This window comes from Camponotus vicinus, unplaced genomic scaffold, assembly GCF_025532165.1.
Source record: "Camponotus vicinus isolate PSW18456_S1 unplaced genomic scaffold, iyCamVici1.0 SCAF_12, whole genome shotgun sequence".
In the NCBI taxonomy this organism is placed as follows: domain Eukaryota; kingdom Metazoa; phylum Arthropoda; class Insecta; order Hymenoptera; family Formicidae; genus Camponotus; species Camponotus vicinus.
The window spans coordinates 17,678,547-17,693,254 of record NW_028141948.1 but is presented as its reverse complement, the minus strand read 5'-3'; the positions used below and the strand labels follow the sequence as shown (position 1 = coordinate 17,693,254).

The 14,708-nt window shown below is 32.5% G+C and overlaps 4 protein-coding genes across 5 annotated transcripts; 2 read left to right on the top strand and 2 right to left on the bottom strand.

The window, feature by feature from the left end:
- Window positions 1-17: 17 nt before the first annotated feature.
- Window positions 18-4,270, top strand: Lop2 (long wavelength sensitive opsin 2). The gene is made up of 10 exons (XM_083085071.1): window positions 18-274; window positions 371-567; window positions 653-891; window positions 1,017-1,123; window positions 1,200-1,306; window positions 1,378-1,525; window positions 1,610-1,720; window positions 1,860-2,026; window positions 2,101-3,655; window positions 3,739-4,270. The coding sequence occupies exons 2-9, from the start codon at window positions 374-376 to the stop codon at window positions 2,219-2,221; spliced, it is 1,194 nt and encodes a 397-aa protein (XP_082941197.1). The 5' UTR covers window positions 18-274; window positions 371-373; the 3' UTR covers window positions 2,222-3,655; window positions 3,739-4,270.
- Lop1 (long wavelength sensitive opsin 1) lies at window positions 2,751-5,251 on the bottom strand. Its single transcript, XM_083085064.1, has 6 exons — window positions 5,065-5,251; window positions 4,487-4,825; window positions 4,151-4,398; window positions 3,789-4,051; window positions 3,537-3,699; window positions 2,751-3,450 (listed from the first exon to the last, which is right to left on the bottom strand). Exons 2-6 carry the CDS (start codon window positions 4,817-4,819, stop codon window positions 3,321-3,323), a joined length of 1,137 nt encoding a protein of 378 aa, XP_082941190.1. The 5' UTR covers window positions 4,820-4,825; window positions 5,065-5,251; the 3' UTR covers window positions 2,751-3,320.
- Window positions 4,487-9,065, top strand: Sld5 (DNA replication complex GINS protein SLD5). Of its 2 annotated transcripts, XM_083085068.1 has the most exons (3): window positions 4,487-5,864; window positions 5,969-6,450; window positions 7,425-9,065. In XM_083085068.1, exons 2-3 carry the CDS (start codon window positions 5,986-5,988, stop codon window positions 7,524-7,526), a joined length of 567 nt encoding a protein of 188 aa, XP_082941194.1. In that variant the 5' UTR covers window positions 4,487-5,864; window positions 5,969-5,985; the 3' UTR covers window positions 7,527-9,065. The 2 variants fall into 2 exon arrangements, with proteins under 2 accessions (XP_082941194.1, XP_082941193.1); XM_083085067.1 differs by having other exon boundaries at window positions 5,969-9,065.
- Window positions 7,307-14,599, bottom strand: LOC145963281 (ATP-binding cassette sub-family C member 4). The gene is made up of 18 exons (XM_083085031.1): window positions 14,336-14,599; window positions 13,018-13,128; window positions 12,728-12,862; window positions 12,407-12,611; window positions 12,080-12,299; window positions 11,849-12,005; window positions 11,514-11,763; window positions 11,053-11,241; window positions 10,645-10,931; window positions 10,395-10,578; window positions 9,922-10,268; window positions 9,635-9,854; window positions 9,351-9,558; window positions 9,053-9,283; window positions 8,735-8,965; window positions 8,343-8,644; window positions 7,579-8,226; window positions 7,307-7,488 (listed from the first exon to the last, which is right to left on the bottom strand). Exons 1-18 carry the CDS (start codon window positions 14,407-14,409, stop codon window positions 7,456-7,458), a joined length of 4,032 nt encoding a protein of 1,343 aa, XP_082941157.1. The 5' UTR covers window positions 14,410-14,599; the 3' UTR covers window positions 7,307-7,455.
- Window positions 14,600-14,708: the final 109 nt, after the last annotated feature.

The window sequence follows — 14,708 nt, the reverse complement described above, 5'->3', positions numbered from 1 at the left end:
ATTATTATAGTCTTCGAGGATTTGTAGTTGAGTGCATTTATATATATAATTGGATAATTTTATTGGATTTCTATATCGGTAAGGGTAGTATATAAAAAATGCGTTCTCCTCTCGTACTCGTACTGCTTATCGATGAGATACAGTGTACCATTATATAGGCTATTTCTTATTAGAGTAGAATATTGATGTTTTATAAATTGAAGTTTTCAGTTGCTTCAAACTTAGAAGATCTAACAAATTTGGTTGTATTTTCAAACATTTCAGTGATTAAAAGGTATATATATTTGCTTTTTTCAATGCTGAAAAAATATTTGCTTTTTTTTCATACTTTTTCAATTGTTACTAACTGTTTTTCAATAATCTTTTACAGAAAATGGAGTCCTTCGTTACAGTAGGTGCTAAAAATCTAACTTCAATCATTTTACCTGATATCTCCACTACAACATTTGCTAATATATTAACAACAACACATGGGCCCTACGCGATGCGACAGATCATGGGTTTCAACAATCAAACTGTTGTGGATAAAGTGCCTCCAGAAATGCTACATTTGATTGATCCGCATTGGTTACTTCTGATTTTTTTATATTCTTGTACTGTTCGTCTTTGCAAAGATAGAGAAACTCATCGAGATGTTTAAACTATTATGCAGGTACCAATTTCCACCAATGGATTCAATATGGCATAAAATTCTAGGCCTGGTGATGATTGTACTTGGACTTATGGGGTGGATTGGAAATAGTGTTGTAGTGTATGTGTTCTTGATGACATCCTCCCTAAGGAAGCCGAGCAATTTTCTGGTGGTAAATCTGGTTTTCTCTGATTTCATCATGATGATGTTTATGTCACCTTCTACGGTAATCAACTGCTATTATGAGACCTGGATATTAAGTATAATAGAAAACGAAATATGTTTGTTGTTTACTAGCTTTTTTTTTTTCATTACATTAACGTTGCATTTTTTGTATAAAATTTTTAATACAACTCTAATATATAAATTATTTTACATCATCAAGGACCATTAATGTGCGACATATATGCCATGGTTGGCTCTTTATGCGGATGTTCCTCAATATGGATTATGACTGCTATTGCTTTTGATCGATATAATGTTATAGTGAAGGTACGTAATATGCTTCTCTTTTTATTAATACAATAAATATATGTAGAATTGTGAAAATTAATAAATATGCTTCCAGGGTATGGCGGCAAAACCGCTCACTATTAAGGAAGTGCTACTCGAAATTTTGTTAATCTGGCTCTTTGCTGTATTATGGACAATAATGCCGATGATAGGATGGAACAGGTAATATTAAAATAATAAGAAAAAAAAAAGATATATTGCTTTAAAGAAAATTTCTTTAACATGACAATTAGGTATGTGCCAGAAGGCAACATGACTGCCTGTGGTACCGATTATCTTACCAAGGATTGGAGCTCTAAATCATATATTCTGGTATATTCGATATTTGTATATTACACGCCGCTTCTTACTATAATTTACAGCTATTACTTCATCTTTTCGGTAAGCACGTATCTGTGTAGATTGCATTCTTAAAGAAATTTGATTTCTGTAAATATATTTATCTTTGAAATGTGTATGTGACAGGCAGTAGCTGCTCATGAAAAATCAATGAGGGAACAGACGAAAAAAATGAATGTTCAATCTCTGAGATCTGGAGATAATCAAAATATCAGTGCAGAAGCAAAACTGGCAAAAGTATATATATATTCTTTATATATATGTGTGTGTGTGTGTGTGTGTGTGTGTGTGTATTAAAAAAAATTAGGATTGACATCCATACACAGACATTTTAATATATAGACATCTGTGTATCTATATATCTTATTAATTGCAGGTGGCTCTGATGACTATTTCTTTATGGTTTTTGGCGTGGACACCATATTTAATCATTAATTATACAGGTATCTTTGGTGATGCTAGTATTAGTCCTCTTTGCACCATTTGGGAATCTCTTTTTGCAAAGGCGAACGCTATATATAATCCGATTGTTTATGGAATTAGGTAAAAAAAGTTATGTTTATAAATAAGACACATGCAATTAATGTTTATACATATTTGTTTTATGCGATATGCAGTCATCCAAAGTATAGAGCAGCGTTAAGAGAAAAATTACCGTTCTGTGTATGTGGTTCGATTGAGGATTCGTCTACAACTGCGAAAACCGCGGAAACGACATCTACAGTAACAACAGCATAATTTTGTGCGATAAATTATATCTTTAATTTTAAATATTCTGATATAATATAAAAGTTATATATTTCTCTGGGACACAAGTCGACAAATTAACAATATTAAATATATTGTGTGATAAATGTTTCTAAGAAATGAAGAAAATTTATAAAGTTTCAGTATATTCAGTTGTTATAGATATCCGGTTATGCAAAAAAGTTACATTTATGGCATTTCGAGTGGTCTAACTTATTACATTAAGTATGTTCAATTGAAACACGTGAATCAAGATCATTATTCTATAAAAATCTCAATTCATGTTTCACTTGAACGTACCCAATACTTTATGATATATTGTATCACAAGTTTTTATTTTTTGAATTTCATTTTTTTTATAGAAATATAAAAGTGATAGAAAGTACTTAATACCAATTATAGTATTGCAAAAAACAATAACAAATAACAAAAAAGTATTATAGATATTTAGGATATTATAGACGTAAATATTTAGGATCTTTAAAATTTTCGAAATGTTTAATTAAAATTGCCGTATATATATAATTGCCCCTGCAGAATTTATTTAGTTCTATAAAATTAATTACAGACACGATGTATATCTCATGGTGATATAACATTCTTAGCGATACAGCGATATGTTTGCTAATTCCAAAATGATTATATATTTCATTTTTTTTGCTTTAAAGAAATGACAGAATTTATAAATTTCACTATGAGACACAAAATTCGCATCGTGGTGCAGTCGAATCGTATAATGTATCATAGACTCCAATAATTTGCGTTGTTCTAGCCCTCGATTTTTTCGATATTAAAGTTTTTTTTTACAAACTCCGTCTTGACTCCGTTAGGTGGTTGCGTTCGAACCGCGATTAATCGCATGACGTTTCTCTTGCGTGACATGTAGTATCAAATGCACTCTCACCGATCACATATTTCTGATGTAGTTATATTGGTTATTGCAGTTATTTACAATCCATGCTTGTTGTGGTACGATTTCTTTGTGATGAGATGTGATGAGATACTATTTCTAATGGCCTTATGCGAATTTAGCAAAAATCTATTACATTATCAAGAGAAGAAAGATTGATATATATATAGCGTCGTTATTTTATGCGGCAGGTTTTTCATTCCCTTCCGTAACTGTGGTAGTCGTGGACATTGTATCCGCACCAGTCGGTTCAGTGGTACACGCCAAGGACGGAAATTTCTGAAAGAGAGCAGCTCGGTACTTGGGATGACTAAAATCACACAGAGAAAAGATTAGTGTAAAAGTATGAAATAATTTATCTAATTTCTTCAGGAACTAAAATCACGTCAACTTTACCTAATACCATATACGATGGGATTGTACACGGCATTGGCTTTTGCAAAGAGAGAACCCCAAATCGTGAAGAGCGGGCTGATCTTGGTTGTTTCAAAGATACCTGAGTAATTGATAACCAGGTATGGAGTCCACGCCATAAACCATAGAGAAATGGTCATCAGAGCTACCTGTATAATTATTAATATATTATTATTTGTTAAAGCGATAGCGCATAGATGAAAATTAACGGATTGAGCGCGTGGAAAGGGACACTTGCCTTCGCAAGTTTACATTCAGCGCTGGTGCTCTGGTTCTCGGCCGATCGCAAAGAAGCGACGTTCATCTTTTTCGCTTGTTCGCGCATATTCTTCTCGTGTGCGGCGACGGCCTGAATGATGAAGAAGTAACTGTAAATGATGAGGAACAATGGCGTAAAATAGACAAATATGCTGTAGATCAAGATATACGATCTGGAGAACAGGTCTTTGGTCAAATAGTCGGTACCACAAGCAGTCATGTTGCCTTCGGGCACGTAGCTGTAAAAGATGAATATCAATACAATTATTGCTGATAATTTATATAACATATTTTTAAATAATATATAATATTATTTTAGGATTTTTTGTCCGACATACCGGTTCCATCCAAACATAGGTGCGATTGTCCAAGCCAGTGTAAATAACCAGATGCCAAGTATGCGAATGAGGGCGCCGTTTATAGTCATTGGCTTGGCAGATAAGCCTTTGACGATTACGTTGTACCTGTCGAATGCAATCATCGTCATCGTCCATATGGAGCCACATCCGAACAGGGAACCCGCCAAACCGTATAGTTCACAGAACAAGGGTCCTAACACCCACGTCTCGTAATAGCAATTGATCACCTGCGCCCAATTTGTTAATTAAACGATTTAGTAAATCACGCTCTTTCTCCTCTGGATATTTTATTTGCGGAAACGTTTCAGAACACACCATAGCCGGAGACATGCATAGCATCATAAGAAAGTCGGAGATGGCGAGATTGACGACGAGCAAATTGCTTGGAGTACGGAGGCTCTTGGTAGTGGTGAATATGTATATCACCATGCCGTTACCGATAACAGATATCACGCCGAGGATACCGATGATGAAGCCGAGGAGCGCGTGCCACAGAGGGTTCATCGGTGGAAATTGGTACCAGTGAGCGTCGACCATATGGAGCATCTCTGGTGGCACTTTGTCCACTACTGTTTGGTTACCAAATCCGCCTCCTTGCGTCGCCCATGTGTAGGCGGCATGGCTCGGCCCGGATGCGATAGACATCATGGTCAACTGCGTGAAAAATTTCTTAATATCGATTAATTGTTCTTGAGATATATAATATTTAACAAGTGAATAACAAAGCTATCTAATATAATATAAAGTCTGAGAGAGAGTCTTTTCGGAAATATAAAGTCTGAGAGAGAGACTTTTTAAATTTTTTAAATATAGATAATCACATACTAATATAGACGAGAAATAGAAATATGATCCGAATGTGCGTGAACATAAATTGACGCTATGCGACTCACCTGTGTTTGCGTTTTATTTGGAAAAAATCGTCGTGGTGAACGAAATAATCCAAACGCTGAATCGCTATTGTTATCGCTGAATTGTTATTGCCAGTCGTTCCCGATAATATTTTTTTCCGTGAAACTCGCAGGAAGAGTTCCCTGTTCGGTTCACTTCATCGGAGATGCGGCTCAAGGTCTGCCGTGACTGCGAGCCGCGCTTAAATACGCATCGCGAACTTACGATTTTTGTTGTACTATATCGAGCGCCTTTTTCTAAGTCGCTAAACAATCTTAAGAAGTTCTCTATTAAATTACACAGGATTTGGGAATACCTTGAGAGTACCTGGAGTGTCGTACACAGAAACCTTACAAGGATGCAATACGAAAATAGAAGATTTGCACCTGCTGCATCTTTGATCGATTGACCACAATAGACAAAAATGGATAAAAATTCCATCATAATAAATTCTCAATAAATTTTTTTAATTATCGAAGAAATCTGGATATAACGAATAATTGTCTTAATTATAAATCATTGTTTTAGTTTCGGAGCTGTGATATATATGTATGTACATACATGGAGATTATTTTATTTAGAAATAATATATATACACAAAGAAAAGTTTATCTCTTATTATTCCAGCAACGTACGTAATTAAATTCAAACTCGTAATCGATTCGAACACAAAAGTAACGGTAATCGCGAGTTTTAGATTTGAATAATCCACGTGATATCGTGGGAAATTCGAAGATTATATTCAAAATGGCTCGAGAATTTAGCAGTTGGCGCGTTTTATGTCGCGTGTGATGAATCAATGGTAGTAACGTAATGATTTATACGAGAAATAAGTTTCGAAGAAAATTAATATATTAAGTGTGTACATATAATTCTCTAACGAAATAAATTATTTTTAACCGGTAGCGTTAATATTTGTAACCATGGAAGAGAGTCTCGAGGATGAGAGTTTATTGGATGACAATGGGGAGGCAGAGCTGACGGCACAAACGGCACTCCAAGAAATCGAGAATGCCTGGATGAACGAGACATTCGCGCCGGAGATTTTGCCGCATCAATCCGACCTGGTGGATTGTATGTTGCAGCAGATCGCGCACATGGAGGAGAACGTCAAGAGGTTAGATAAAAATGATCTACGTGCGCTGGTCCATCGGATGGAGCTTGATCGGATCAGATATGTAATCAGCAGTTATTTGCGAACACGCTTGGAGAAAATCGAACGATATACGATTCACATCTTATCGGAGGAAGAGAACAGGAATCCGGATGAGGAACCCTATCTGACGCCGGACGAGCTGCGTTTTGCCAAAGAATATCTGGCCAATTTGGAGACGCTCTTCAAGACAGTAGCGTTACAGCACATGCCGTCCAACTTTCAGCAATTCGAGGTAAATAAGTTTACCGTTAAACCCAATGTACAAGCACATGTATTCCTGCGTGCCAATCAGAGAGTAACGGGTGTAGTTGTACCTGGCACGCTGAATGAGGAGATAGACTTTGAGGAAGGTTCACAGCATATTATTCAATACAGCGCTATAGCGCACTTAGTTAAGTCTGGTGCGGTACAGTTGATTTGATATTTTTAAATCGATACAATCAAACAAAGTTAAAAGACAAAGGTTGCAATGTCTCTCTTTCTTATAGAGAATATATACTTTTATTCAATATATATATAAAATTTCAATATACATATATGTTTTTTATACTTTATTGTCATGATATACATGAGTATACACTTGATTATCAAGAGATATAAGAGCATACAAAAGTATATACAAAGAATATATAAAATATAAGAAATGTGTACTACTTTTTTTGTTTCCTAATTAAACTTTAGTATAATCATTTAACACTATAAAGTTATTGTACTAAAAGATGAAATAATTCTTATTAAAAATTATTTCATTCCTATCGATATAATTCCAGATATAATCATACTATAATGGCAGTACTATTGTTAAGAAAGAATTTAGACTCTAGATTCTTGCAGTATTTAAATAATTAAAAAATGATATCAACATTGTCGAGATCTTTTCCTATATTTATTTTGACAAGATATTATGTAATGTGTGATAAAAATTTTAAAGCAGGGAAATTTTAATTAAAATTTGTAAGAAGGAAAGGGGGATAAGAAGAAATGATAAGTGCACTTCTCTTTCATAGAAATATATCACTTTTAGATTATATATCAATATGTATAAAAAAAAGAAGTACAGATATATATATGTATATAAAATGATTAAATATATTAAAATGGATTTATTAAATTATTATCTCTAACAAATTATAAAATAAAGAAATTAAAAATCTTGGGTCAAAAAACTAAGTACAAAAGAAGATAAGTAAATTTCCTCTGTTTTAGATAAAAAAGAAATTGAAGAATCTTGTAGAAATTATGCGAATTTATTATGCTGTTCCTCATGAGCCTGTAAATGAAATATCGTATATTAATTTATCTTTTTAATTATATTAATCAATTACGATTATAATAGAGCGATATATAGCAATTAATTTACCTTTTTAGCGCATTGTTTAAGTTGTTCGGTCATCGATTTTCCAGTTTCTTGTACCATAGCACTAAAGTGACTCTTTTCATTTTGTAACAGAACATATGGGTGATCAAATTCTAGCATTTGACCATGATCCATTACTAGTACTTTATCGCTATCCATTATTGTATTCAATCTATGCGCTATTGTTAATACCGTGCAGGTTTTAAACTTCTTTCGGATCGTAGTTTGTATAAGTGCGTCCGTCGTAGGATCGACATTCGCGGTAGCTTCATCGAGCACAAGAATTCTATTATTTTGTAAAATAGCACGCGCCAGACAAATTAATTGTCGTTGTCCTGCGCTTAAGTTACCGCCGTTCTGTTCAATGCAATGGTCCAAAGAAGCCATTGCTTTCTTCAGTTCCACCTCTTCCAAAGCATTCCATAAATCGGCATCATGAAATTTATGAAAGGGATCGAGATTATCTCTTAGCGTAGCAGAGAATAACATTGGTTCCTGCGGTATTATGGAGATTTTGTCTCTCAAATCATGAAGACCGACTTTCTTCGTGTCAACGTTATCGATGAAAATAGCGCCGTCGAATTTCGTCATGTGGAACAAAGCGGAGATTAAAGAAGATTTCCCAGCTCCAGTGCGACCCACTATTCCAATCTAAATATTTTTAACAAATTATTTAAAAAATTATTTGACATAACACACACTTATAAAAAGTACGATTACTGTTTTTATAACAATATTTGATTCAATATAAATAATTGTGTGATTACTTTCATGCCCGGTTCTATGACGAAATTTAAAGATTTAAGAACGGGTGGCTCTGATTCGGCATATCGAAGAGAAACACAATTGAATTTAATCTCTCCCTTGGTGGGCCAATTACTTGATGGTTTATCCGTGGGATTACTTTCAAATGGGCCCTCTTGCTCGAGCTCAGTGAATTGGAATATTCTTTCCACGCTTGTCATTTGCGTGATCGTTTCGGCCGTTTGACGTATTCCATATTGCATCATACCGCATAAAATGAGCACTTGTGAAATAGCTAAACCGACATTCCCAGCGAAGGTATTTCCTGAAAGAGAGAAAAGCAAAAAATTTAATCCGTAAATATTATTACATTATTGAATACATGCATTGATTAGTAATTGCGACAAAGATTTACCGTCGTCGAACGCGACAAAGCTAAATGTAACGACGGCAATGAAACCAATAGTGATTACATCTAGCGCAAAACCGAACATTGTACCAGTTGCGATAATTAACGAGTAAGTACTAGTGTGTAAATCCTGGTGTTCGTCGAATTGCTTGCGAACCATTTCCTGAGCACCAGCAGAACGTATTGTCATTAGACCCGACAATGTAGAGTTGACATGCGAAAAAACGGGGCTCTTGGCTGAAAATTCAATTAAACAAATATTAATTTAGAAAATATAAAAAAATGTAATTTTGTATTTTTCCAAAGAAGAAAAAAAGCTCTTACCATTTCCCTCTAATCGTTTTATAGTCTGTGCTGTCGAAATGTAAAACTTTCTTATCTCATTGTACAAAACACTCATAATGATTGTAGGAAATAAGATCCACCAATTGATAATAAGTACTTGTATTATAATTCCAATCATTACTATGAAAATTTGAAGGGCCTCTATCATGGTCCTAGGCAAAATTTCATCCACAGCACCAATATCCTTCGAGAAACGATTCAAAATTCGACCTAAAGAAATGAGATTTGTATCGTTGCATACTGACGTCAGTGATAATCATAGATTAAATGCGCTTACCTGACGGATTGTTATTAAAAAATGACATGGGCGCCTTGAGTAAGCACGAAAACATAAAGTTATGCAAATTTTTGCTAGCGTTCATACATATTTTATAAAAGATCAGATTCCGACACGTTGTCATTATAACGCTGATGATGATAAAACCTCCGTAAATCCATAAGGCTGTATTTGTGTCAATATAATGAGCATCTTTATCTATAATGGCCTAAGTGAAGTAGCAAAAGAGATTTATGAACGTTGCAATAGTGATTATATCATAAAAAGATGAGTGAAGTACTAACAGTATTATTGGAAGTAAAATTTTGTGGCAATGCAGTATCATTGGATTGATCCTTCCAATACTCTGTGGTTATGGAAACTTGAGTGAATTCATTATTTGTCTCTGAGATATTGTCTATTTGTCTAATAGATTTCGGTATAAAAGATGAAATTGTAAAATTATTCGCTGTACTATATTGCTGGTCGCGGGTAGCCTTAATACGCATTTCTTCCTGTTTCGTCCTGTGTTATAAAATTCATTTTCATCCGCGTAAGAATAGGATAGATTTCTCTCTTCGGAGAAACTTACCAATAACCAACCCAATAGTCACAACCGCTACTTCCAATTTGTCCCAAAATCATGCAAAATAGAAAGATAACGATCATGATGATTGACGCGCCGCTACGAATATATTTCCAGTAAAGCGATTTTGATAAACTTCCTTTGGCTAAAAGTTCTTCAATTTCTTCAGGTTCGATCTCGTCTACCTCATCATTATTAGCATTATTTTGTGTTATTTCAGGTGTAAGATTTGTGTCAATTTTTAATGATTCTCTCCTTTCTTCGTTAATTTCTTCATTTCTTGATAAGATTTCCAAAAAGTTTGCATTTTCTTCTTGAAGAGTCTTAAATGTGCCTTCATTCTCAATTTGACCCTTTTTTAAAAAAATAACAAAGTCTATTCAAAGTCTAGTATTTATAATAGTTACATTAAATGTAATAATGTATATATGTGTATGTACATAACATATGTATATATAAAGTAATATTTTTATACATACATTATTCAGAATAATAATATAATCGCACTGTTTCAAGTATTGTAATTGATGAGTCACAAGAATTCTCGTTTTATTTTGTAAGTAATTATTTATGCATTCGTCAAACAAATGTTTGCTAACATTAGTATCAACAGCTGATAAGGGATCATCAAAAAGGTAAATATCAGCGTCTCTATAAACGGCTCTACAAGAATAGAGATTTTATTAGAATAATATGAAACATGTCATTCATAAGTATATGCAAATTTACCTTGCTAAATTAATTCTTGCACGTTGTCCGCCGCTAAGCACCGTACCTCTATCACTGACCAAGGTCTTATCACCATATGGAAGTTGCTCAAAATCTCTTGCAAGAGCACATACCTTTACAACTGTTTGATATTTATCTTTATCGTAAGGTTGACCAAATAAAATATTATTTCGTATTGTGCCTGCAAACAACCATGGTTCTTGACTAACATACGATATTTTGCCATTTATATGTATCTGACCATGCAATGGTTTCAGTTCGCCTAAAATCGCTTGTAGGAGAGAACTCTGAAAATTAGGTAAAATCGTTTTTTTTCCCCAAATAAATGTTAAAAATTTTTTTATATTATATATATATATATATATATATATATATAATATAAAAAAATTATATACAGAAAATATATACCTTTCCTGCGCCTATAGAACCAACAATAACATAAAGTTTCCCAGTTTTAATTTGAATGTTAATATTATGTAATGTATTCACAATTGCGGTCGTTGTCCATGAAGCATTAACGTTTTTCATTAAGATACTCATTCCATTAACTGACAATGATTGTACTAATGAAACGTTTTCATTTAATAAAAGGAAGTTCTGTTGATAACATTATTATCTATTAATGTTAATAATTTATGTCTTGTTACATATATTAAGATAAATATAGAAATATTGAAACATTCTTATCTAGAAATATAATTGTGCTACAAAATAACTATTTCAAAGATAATATTGGCAGGTAATATTTGTACATTGAAATATATAATATTTATGACACATACAATTAAAGAAAATGATGATAGATTCATGAAATGTGTTTGATTTAATAAATAATAGTTTTATAATAATTTGTGGTAAGTTTATCTTACTTCGATTCTTTTTATAGACACAGCTGTTTCAGCAACAGCTGCTACAGCTAGAGGATATAATATTGCCATAGTAAGCTGAAGAATGTTAAAGTATTGCGCCATTGAAAATACTTTATCAGCAGATATCGAATATCCAAATAATACATAAGCCATAATAGTGAAATATAATGTTGTTCTTTCCGTGAAAACAAACGTGGCCAAAGTGAAACCTCTTAGGTATGACATTAATGTGAGAACATCGATTTCATATCTAGGTATAAAATCATGCGCTTGTTAAATTTGTTAAATTAAATTTCTCTGTAATGATAACGAAACCAAAAAATATATATACAAACTTTCTCATGCAATTAACTAGTTCTTCAAATGGTTTTTCCCAAGTGTACATTTTGATAACTTGTACACCACTGATTATTTCAGACATCAAACGAACTCTCTCGTCAGTTCTCACTGCACTTTTTAAACGCAATTTTGAAGTCCACTTACTTATATATCCTGCAAAGTACATAAACTTTATATATTAGGTATACATGTTATTTTTAATAATTTTATACTTTGAATTTTATTACCTTGAAGTGGAATAGTTTGAATCGTTATCAGAAATATGCCGGCCAATGAAGCAATGCCGACGTTTCGCCATATCAAAAATGTAATTACCGCACCTTGTACAGGCATAATCCAAATGTAATGTAAAAATGTAAATAGCTGATCAAATCTTGACATATCATTTGATAATAGATTAATGATCTGTCCTGGAGTAGTAGTAGAAGATTTTGCTAAACGTAATATCTAAAGAAAAAAAAAAGAAAAAAGTATATTATTATACAAGATCCTTGTAGAATAACACAAAAACACAATGAAAAAAAACCTTAATTTTAATTTGTTAATTAGATTACTTTTCTGTATACAAGAGAGGAACTTGCTATTCTCACTCGCATTCCAATCTCTGTTAAACCTATAAATGAATGATGGTTGATTAACATTGCTATTATTCCTATGATTATTACACCAGATGCATAGAGATATGCCTCTTCCTGAGTAGATGTTGCTCGTGGATCAAAATGCCAAATGAGCAGACCCAACAAATATGGTTGCATGACTCTATGAAGAAATATTTTCAATAGTAAATATATATAGTATAATACACAGTTAGACATTTTAATTATTATAATACTCATAACAGACATATTAATAAGACATTATAATTATTATAATACCTTAAAACAGAGGTCATAAATAAAATCCATCCTCCATAATAAAGAAAAGACCACATAAATGTCTGCCTTATAGCAGTCAAAAATTTAGGTTTTCTACCATTCTTCGCAGCTGTGTGTATTTCTTTTTTCCAATATCTATAAGCATCCATTTATATAAGAAAAAATGACAATAATACTAAGAAATATTAATTTTAGCAATAATTTATTAAATTTATCACACATAGATGAATGTGTATGTGTGTGTACAATCATAATATATATAAATTTATTTTAATAAAATAATTCCTTACTGTTCTAGTCTGTTTCCCAAAAGCTCACTCATATCAGCAGGCAGTGTGTTGTATACATTTTTCATCTCCAAGTCATGATCCTTTCCATACCAAAATAATCCTACTATCCACCTTAAATATAACATAACAAATCACAAAATAAGTTTAAAACAAGAGAATGCATTTGATTAATAAAATAAAAACATGTAATTTATGATAAAGCATATATATTAGAATTTCACGAATATTATAATTACAGTATTACAGTGTATCGTGTGGGTAATATCCATATACGAATGAAAAAACTATATACGCATGTATAAGCATTTTGTGAATACAATAGCAATACAGTACATTATCAATAATTATGCTAATTAGTAGTTACACTATCAATGGAATTATATATCAGTGTGAAAAGCACACACAACTCACAGTCAAGAGTAGAAAGATAATATATGTATACTACAAGTAAATCAAGATAAGCGTCCTGTTACTTAATACAATTACTACTTTAATTATGTAAAATATCTCAAAAGTGATTTGCCAACAGAAATTTAAACACAAAGAAGTTACAGTAGTGGTATCAGTTGCATTTGAATTAAATTGACATATTATGCTAACAATTTGTAAAAATAAAAAATAGAGAGTTTTGATGACAGAATCTGTCATGAATCTGTTTCTTTTGTCATTTCTCTCATATCTCATAGACTTTATTTTATAAAATTTTTTGCTCTTTATATTTCTATCTTGATATTTTATTATTTGAATAGAGATAATATCTCTATAAAATAAAACAGATAAAATCCTAATAAACATTTGTTAAAGAGCTATTCTTAACTTGATGCTATCTAATATGATCTTATCTATTAATCTCTCATAATTTAATTCCTTAGAGCTGCAACATGAATGTGTATATTTTGGAAAAATAGCTTCTCGTTTGCGAACCATGAGTGGTATGTACAACATATATACACGTATGTATGTATGTACATTGCATATCGTTTGCAAATGCTGCAAGGTGAGATATGTATATATGTATATATATTCTACGCTCAGCTGATAATTTTCGATCGAAGGGCGCCGTAACTCAAAGTGATTAAAATATACAAGCTTTAAACATTTACATTACTATGGTGCGTATCACTTCTAACAATTGCACAATTGATTGTTGCTCTTTTTGTGTCATGTTTTATCATAATTTTAAAACATCATCAAGTATCATAAATTTCTCTATACGAACGCAATATATATTTGTGCATTAGACATTAGACACATCATGTGGTTGATTTAATTAATTTAATTGCGGCACGCAAATATTATTGTTTCTTTTTCGACTTACCAGAAAAACAATTTACTGATTGGATTTGCGGACGTGCGTGGGTTTGGATTATCAAATTTCTTTGCGGCGTCCATATTTCAATGATGAGACAATAAATGCGAATGGATATATTTTGGTCCCGATTAATTATATCATACTGTTACATCACGCTGTCTAATACTGTGCTTGCAACTGCCTGCAAGCTGCAAGTCGTGCAACTGCTTCGTGAATAGCACGTGCTGCGATTTTTATATCTACTTGAACATACACTAACTTAATATATACATACACCACACATACACAATATTATGTACTATCGCTCGAATGGGATGGTCCAATATTGTGTAAGAATGATTTAGCAAATTGTGCACTGCTCGCGGAATTAAAGACGATA